Below are 8,266 nucleotides of genomic sequence, written 5' to 3'. Positions count from 1 at the left end.
CATTCCTGATCCCCTCGCAGCCATGTCTCCGTGATGCCCACCACATCATACCTGCCAATTTCAATCTGCGTCACAAGCTCATTTACCTTATTTCGTATACTGCGTGCATTCAGATACAACACCTTCAGTTCTGTATTTCCCATCCCCTTTCTCATTGTCGCCCCTTTATCTAATGTGCTTGAAGTTAGATTCCTAGCCCTTTCCAAACACCCTGTCCTATTTTGTGTTCTGGGGACTTTAATAGCCTCTCTTGGGCTCTCCTTTCTTTTCAGTTTTTTCATAATTTTCCATGAAGCTGAATCCACCCCCCAACACGCTAACCTGCTGCTTTGTTTCCCATTAGTCATACTTCTTGTTTTACCCCCCACCCCCCCACTCCCCCTACTTTCTAGTTTAAAGTCCTGTTGACCACCCTATTTACCCTTTTCGTTAGAACATTGGTCCCAGATCGGTTCAGGTGGAGACAATCCCAACGGTACAGATCCCTCCTGTTCCGATACTGATGCCAGTGCCCCATGAAATGGAACCCCTCTTTCCCGCACCACTCCTTTAGCCACGTGTTTACTTCCCTTATTCTCGCGTCCCTATGCCAATTTGCATATGGCTCGGGTAGTAATCCGGAGATTATAACCCTTGAGGACCTGTTCTTTAATTTAGTTCCTAGTTCCTGAGAATCCCCAAACAGGACCTCTTTCCTAGTCTTACCTATGTTATTTGTCCCGACGTGAACCACAACAACTCCTCCTTCCTCTCCAATATCCTTTCAAGCCGGTCAGAGATACCCCTCACCCTGGCACCGGGCAGGCAACATACCATGCAGGACTCTTGATTCTGCTTACAAAGGATGCTATCAGTTCACTTAATTATAGAATCCCCTACCACTACCACTTGTCTTTTTGCTCCCCCCTCTTGAATGGCCTCCTGTGCCACGGTGCCATGGTCAGCTGGCTCATCCTCCCTACAGCCATATTCCTCATCCACACAGGGAGCAAGTACCTCATTCCTGTTGGACAAGGTCAAGAGCTGAGGCTCCTCTGTTCCTGAACACAGGATCCCTCTACCTGCCTCACTTGCAGTCACGCCCTGCTGACCCTGACCACTGACCGAACTTGAGGTACTTAATCTACCGGGTGTGACCGCCTCCTGAAACAAAGTGTCCAGGTAACTCTCCCCCACTCGGATGTGCCGCAGCGTCTGGAGCTCGGACTCCAGCTCATCAATTCTGAGCCGGAGTTCCTCCAGCAACCAACACTTGCTGCAGATGTGGTCACTGCGGCTCGCAATGGGATCTGCCAGCTCCCATATCATACAGCTACAGCACATCACCTGCCTAACCATTTTGACTTAGATAATTAATTTATCTTTGCAGTGTTTTTTTTTCAAATTTGGTGCAGATTTCCTACCAACCAATCAGGTCACAGCTTTCCTGTGATGTCACTTTTTCAGTTTTGGCTTCAGCTACTCTGTGCCACGAGGTCACCGCTCCGGTGCTCCTCCCTCCGAGTCTGCTCCCTGGAGACAAGGCCGCGAATCCCCGCGGTTAGCTAGATTTATACTCACTGCTCTGGTGCTCCTCCCTCCAAGTCTGCTCCCAGGATTTACTCACCAATCAGCTGCTTTTTCTTTAAAATCCACTTTCAGAAGAGTGTCCGTCGCAGGTCTGGTGCATTCCTGAAGGCACTGCCTCTTCCTCTCTTTTTTTAGGTTTGAGAAGGAGGGAGGGATGGAAACACTACAGCAATATAATGTTTGGGGCTATTCTGTTCTTTGACAGTGGGTCCTCCTCAATTCCCTCCTGAGTCGCAGTGTCTGCGGTGACTTCTCCCAGAATGCTTCAGTCACTTCTCACCAGCGCCCTCTGTTGGATGCTCTTCCTCCTATTGAGTGCAAGAGTCCTTCTCCTCGATTACCTCCTGAGTCGCAGTGGCTGTGCTGACTTCTCCCAGAATGTTTCAGTCACTTCTCACCAGCGCCCTCTGTTGGATCTATCTGAAAAGAAAATTTTTGCAGGGCTATAGAAAATGGGTTGCGGAGAAGGACTATTGAGATGCTCTTGCAGAAAGCTGGCACGGACATGGCAGGCCAAATACCCTCCTTCTATGCTGTAACTATTCTATGATTCTATTATTCTATGAGAAAAAAAATACACAGCAAGTTGTCATGATCTGGAATGCTGTCCCTGAAAGGGCGATGGAAGCAAATTCAACATTAACTTTCCAAAGTGAATTGGATAAATACCTGAAAAGGGAAAAAGAAATCTGCCGGGGGCAGAGTAAGGGAGTGGATCTAATTGGATAGCTCTTTCAAAGAACTGGCACAGGCTTGATGGGCTGAACGGCTGTCTTCTGTGCTGTATGCTCTATGATTCTGGCCAATGACTGCAAGAGGAACACCACTGAAGGACAAGAAACTATTTTGTATTTCAGCTGAGACTTCCCCTACATTTAGGCTTGTTAGGAGGCATTAATGAAGTTTCTGGTGTGCATTACAGACAGCTTTGGAATGTAATGCGAACATGTGAATTAGGAACAGGAGTAGGCCACTCGGCCCCTTAAGCTTGCTGCGCCATTTAATAAGATCATAGCTGATCTGATTATAACCTCAGCTCCACATTCCCACCTACCCCCATAACCTTTCAACCCTTGCTTATCAAGAATCTATCTACCTCTGCCTTAAGAATATTCAAAGACTCTGCTTCCACTATCTTTTGAGGAAGAGCGTTCCAAAGACTTACGACCCTCAAATTTTGTGTCAAAAACTCACTGAGCTAATGCAAACCAGCAGTAGTCAATCAATGAAGAATTGCTCTGACGACACTATGTAATCATGTGAAAATGTTTTTCACAAAGACTTTTTCCAGTCATGTGAAATGGTGTACATGCTAACAACTAGAGGGATGCTGCCTTGAGATTCAGTGAAGCATAGGACTGGTTCAATTACAATTGCATTCACTTTGGGATATTAACAACTAAACAGAAGACAGTTAGCATAATTGTCTTGCATAACATTTATTTTATTTCACTCCTAGACACTGAAGTGTGATACATATCTTAATGTAACCATTAGACAAAAATAAAACTCACACCAAAATCACTATGGCACAGCATTAACTGGGTTCAATGCAGTTTAGCTCAAACGTAGTTCAATATCACAAAACCAATAGGAGCAGCCTAGTGTAAAATGCAGTCTCAGAATCCCAGTAAAAGAAAATAAATATTTGTTTTTATATAGTACCTTTCACAACTTCAGGGCATCCCTCAGGATCACAGTCAGAGGGAGAACATTGCCCTTAGCAGCTGTGGTTAGGGCACTGGCATCCATGGGGTAAAGGGGAAAATTTAAGAGAAGCAAATTAAAACAGCAGGATGTTAAATACTTTTCAAATGTATTTTTGCAAGGGTAGTCAACAAAGAAATGCTTTTATGAACCAAGTCCACATCAAACAAAGATCCACCTTCCTACATAGCGGTGGAGTGGGGCTAACTTTATCAAAGAGCTGGCACGGGCATGATGGGCCAAATGGCTTCCTTCGTGTTGTACAATTCTATGATTCTACATCAGAAGGTCATCTTTCCTCCTTGGACTCAATTTGCTAATCTTATACACATTAATATCTTTGTCCTCAACTCTGTGAACAAGTTGGCAATTGAAATGCTTAGGTAAAAACTCCTCGTGGAAATGAATGGAATGGTTCCCTCTTCGTAATTTTGAAGAGAGGTAAATGATGGTTGGATCATTGGACAGATGGAGCAGAGTCTTTAACAGCAAGGAATAGGTAAGGGAGGTATACACAATATCTGAACCCAGGATGAAGTCGTAGTCGGTAGGAAAATTTATGTGGTCCTTACCCCAGGAAAGGGCACAGACCTTTGAATGATGCCTCAAGGTAGAGGGGATGTTGGTGGAGACATTGTGTTCTATTTGATGCAACACGTTCTCTTTGTCTGTCATAGTAACATCGCCACCTGACAAAAAGAGTGAAAATATGTTATTAATGCCCATTTATTCTACAAGTCGATCACAAACCTGCTGCTCGATCGTGGTCACAGAAGCCAAAAGCATAAAGTCTTCTACATAGGAGGGTAGCACCGTACATTGATATCACTCAGACAGACATATGAGGTTGGTTATACATAGAATTCTGAAGCAGAGGGCCTGTGCCAGGCTGGCAATCTGAGCTGTCAGAATGGCTAAAATGTGCTGAACTCAAGCCATCATATTTTCACCATGGAGGCTGGCTATAACCCAGCTTTGCAACTGAACCAAGTGGAATATGATTTATCCAAACAAAAGCTATGTTAGTGTGGCAAAAGTCAACCAGTCTATAATACTTAGCTGTGGATTATCCTTCTGCTCATAGATGAACAGTCAGTAAACCTATGTTTATCAGGGCAATTTGTGTTGACACAATACTCCAAACAATATTGGTTATGTCATTGTAAATGGAAAAAATGCAGAACCATGGGGAACAAGCAGGCAGTTTGGGTTGACTGGTTAGCTACTCAGAGCCAGCACAGCAATAATGAGCCAAGTAGCCTCCTTCTGTGAAGTACCTATCTATTTTATGATTCTCCCCACTCCCAGAAAGATCCTGGTCAAAGGATCAGGCTAGTGCTATTATATTGTATTACTGACTTTCTGCTATCAAAATAAATCTTACAGAAATTATCTTCTGATGGCAGCATTTAGTTATTGCTGCAATGCATTTTCTCAAGTACACCACTGTACATTATCTGCAAGTGATAATGTGGCAAAAGCCCTTAAAACTACAGGATGTTTTTATTTTAGTGTATCTAATTACTCTCTTCAAAAACAGTGTAAAATTAACCAGGAAGGAATTTGTTCCTGTACTTGTCCTTGAAGTACTCAGGCACGCAAATGTATTCTTTAGAATTCAGCATTTTGTTGTGTTTAACAGCAGATGGAGACAACAATTCAAATATTCACACATTTAGGAAGTTAATGCTGGTCCATTAAGACTCTTATGATCAAATTCCATGGGCTTGGTGTTGAATTAAAAGAACATAGAAAACAATTTACTTAAGTACTGATCTTCTGTCCCCAGCTGTCCTTGTCACACTATATTTTTAAATAGGTTGCAGTGTAGCATTACTGCAGGTGTTATTAATATCTACTGAGAGAACATTCCTGTAAAGTTGGATTCAAGACAGAGCCAAAAACATTTAAACTGTTCAAAGCAGTGCTTTTCCCGTAAAGGGTCTCCTCAAATCAATGTCATTCGCAAATTAAAGGAGATTGCATTCTCACACCAGCAGCCAGTGATTTATTTAAACATAGAATCACTGTTTTTATGCGGGAAACACTGTAGTAGGTGGATGCATACATGTATATGCATGCATGTCTATATGTTTGTGTATATTATGTGCATGGATGTCTGTTTATGCATGTGCATATGCATATATGTGTTGCATTTTTGTGCGTGTATTTTAATATGTGTGCATATGTATGTCTGCATATGTGTAGGTATGGTTCTGGTCATTTGGTCTGTGGGTGTTGTAAGAATCCTGGGATTCTTTAAATTTATTTTCCCCTTTTGTTTGCTAATTAACAAGAACTAAATTACATACTAATTATTGACTGACTATACACTTTATTGCATTTTATGTGACTTTGCAATCCTCTGTCTTTTTAAGTGACTTTCAAAACATTGCAAATTAGAGTTTTGTTATATAGTGTTTATACTGAGCTATACTTTAACTTTGTTTGTAACATGACCTGTTAGGAGTGCCTGGAGGCAACTATCCGCCATCTATAAGGCACAAGTCAGGAGTGTGATGGAATACTCTCCACTTGCCTGGATGAGTGCAGCTCCAACAACGCTCAAGAAGCTTGACACCATCTAGGATAAAGCAGCCCACTTGACTGGCACCCCATCCATAAACATCCACTCCCTCCATCACTGACACACAATAGCAGCAGTATGTACCATCTACAAGATGCACTACAGGAACTTGCCAATCCTCCTTAGTCAGCACTTTCCAAACCCATTACCACTACCATCTGGAAGTACAAGGGCAGCAGACACATGGGAACATCACCATCTGGAAGTTCCCCTCCAAGCCACTCACCATCCTGGAACACCCTCCTTAACAGCACTTTGGGTGTACCTATACCACATGGACTGCAGCGGTTCAAGAAGGCAGCTCACCACAACCTTCTCAAGGGCAGTTAGGGATGGACAATAAATGCTGGCCTATCCAGCGATGCCCACATCCCATAAATGAATTTTAAAAAAAATTGATGGGGAACTGTGGTTTGGGCATTTATATACCAAAGGTTTTTATTGAGGTTTTTATTTTATCTAAAGGAACCAAATGGTCAAAAGCTAAAACTCAAGCAGTAATTTAAGCGAAGTGTGAAAACAGGCAGCCTGCTGTGTGAGAACAAAAAGATAAACATCTTAGTGGAATTCCAGAGGCCATGAGTGAATAATCACGTAAATCCTTTGGTTGGACCAGCATGTTGGATTGAGAATCTTTCTCTAACTGCCGATTTTCATAAATTCGTAGTTTAGATGGGATTTTATTGTTCTCCATTTCTTGTGGACCTTCTACACCTTCATGGACTGTGAAGTGACACTGACACAGGAATGTGACACTGAGTATGATACTGAAGGTGACACGGAGTGTGATGCTGTGTAGGATAGTGAGTGTGATGTTGACTATGGCACTGACTGTGATTATTGAGGGTGGCACTGAGTGCGAAGATAGCAAAAGGTAGATTTTCACACTGGAGTAAATTTATATTATACAGATCTACTTGAATGGTGATGACCATCCCTCTGTGAAAATACCACACTTCCTTGTCTTTACATAGACAGTTGATATAGTGAATATTTCACTTAAGTAGATGGAGTAACTTCCAGAACATGCAGGTCTAGAGTTTTCATTCACACTAGTCATCAGTAAAGCCTATAGAGTGTGTGTGTGCATGTATGTACGTACAATATAAGACCTCCTTCATCATTGCACATTTTTTTACATTAACAACATAAGTTCACAGTTACCCTTTAACTCACCCAGCAGAACAGCTAGAATCCCCACAATTCCAGTTCCAGAACCCAGTTCAATCACCTTCCTCCCAGAAAAATTTATCTTCTCCTGTTCAAAGTACTGACAAAGAACAAGAGCCTGGAAAAAAAGGTCAAACTCTCATGTTAGAATTAATTAATTGAAAAACATGATGAAAAGCATTGTAGTAATAATGGTGAGGCAAGTCATAGAATCATAGAACGTTTACGACACAGAAAGAGGCCACTTGGCCCACTGTGTCCACACCAGCCGAAAAATGAACTACCCAGTCTAATCCTACTTTCCAGCGCTTGGTCCACATCCCTGCAGGTTACACAACTTGAGGTGCATATCCAAGCACCTTTTAAATGAGTTGAGGGTTTCTGCCCCTACTACACTTTCAGGCAGTGAGTTCCAGATCCTACTATCCTCTGGGTGAAAACATTTTTCCTCATCTCCCCTCTAATCTTTCTACCAATCACTTTAATTCTATGCCCCCTAGTCACTGACCTCTCTGCTAAGGTAAATAGGCCTTTCCCATCCTCTCTATCCAGGTACCGCACAATTTTGTGCATCTCAATCAAATCTCCCCTCAGCCTCCTCTGTCCCAAGGAGAACAATCCCAACCTATCCGACCTTTCCTCAGATCTGCATTTTCCCAGTCCTGGCAACATCCTCATAAATCTCCTCTGTACCCTCTCTAGTGCAATTACACCCTTTCTGTAATGAGGTGACCAGAACTGCGCAAAGTACTAAAGTTGTGGACTAACTAATGATTTATACAATTCCAGCATAACCTCTCTGCTCTTATATTCTATACCTCAGCTAATAAAGGAAAGGATTCCATATATCTTTTTAACCACCTTATCGACCTGTACTGCTTCCTCCAGGGACCTGTGGACATTCACTCCAAGGTCCTCACTACCTCTACACCTCTCTGTATTCTCTCATTAATTGTTTAATTAATTGTTAATTAATTTCTTTGCCTTGTTTGACTTCCCCAAATGCATCACCTCACACTTCTCCAGGTTGATTTCCATTTCCCACTTTTCTTCCCACCTGACCAGTCCATTGACACCTTCCTGCAGTCTACAGCTATCTCCTCACTATCAGCCATGCAGCCAATTTCTGTGTCATCTGCAAACTTGCTCATCATGGCCCCTACATTTACATCCAAATCGTTAATAGATACCACAAAAAGCAGGGGAACTAGTAAGGAGCCCTGTGAACCCCAA

At 42.5% G+C, this 8,266-nt stretch overlaps 1 protein-coding gene across 2 annotated transcripts in view; it reads right to left on the bottom strand.

Moving 5' to 3' along the window:
* Window positions 1–2,992: 2,992 nt before the first annotated feature.
* LOC144693501 (EEF1A lysine methyltransferase 3-like) overlaps window positions 2,993–8,266 on the bottom strand; it is a 32,799-nt gene continuing 27,525 nt past the window's right edge. For both annotated transcript variants that reach the window (XM_078563350.1, XM_078563352.1), the window contains exons 3-4: window positions 7,040–7,151; window positions 2,993–3,965 (exon numbers count right to left, since the gene is read on the bottom strand). In XM_078563350.1, the coding sequence (XP_078419476.1) occupies window positions 3,553–3,965; window positions 7,040–7,151 (525 nt within the window). In that variant the 3' untranslated portion in view covers window positions 2,993–3,552. The remainder of the gene's footprint in view (window positions 3,966–7,039; window positions 7,152–8,266) is intronic.

This window comes from Cetorhinus maximus, chromosome 18 (assembly GCF_964194155.1).
Source record: "Cetorhinus maximus chromosome 18, sCetMax3.hap1.1, whole genome shotgun sequence".
Lineage (NCBI taxonomy): Eukaryota > Metazoa > Chordata > Chondrichthyes > Lamniformes > Cetorhinidae > Cetorhinus > Cetorhinus maximus.
The sequence above is the reverse complement of the archived record's forward strand: the minus strand, read 5'-3'. Positions and strand labels throughout refer to the sequence as shown.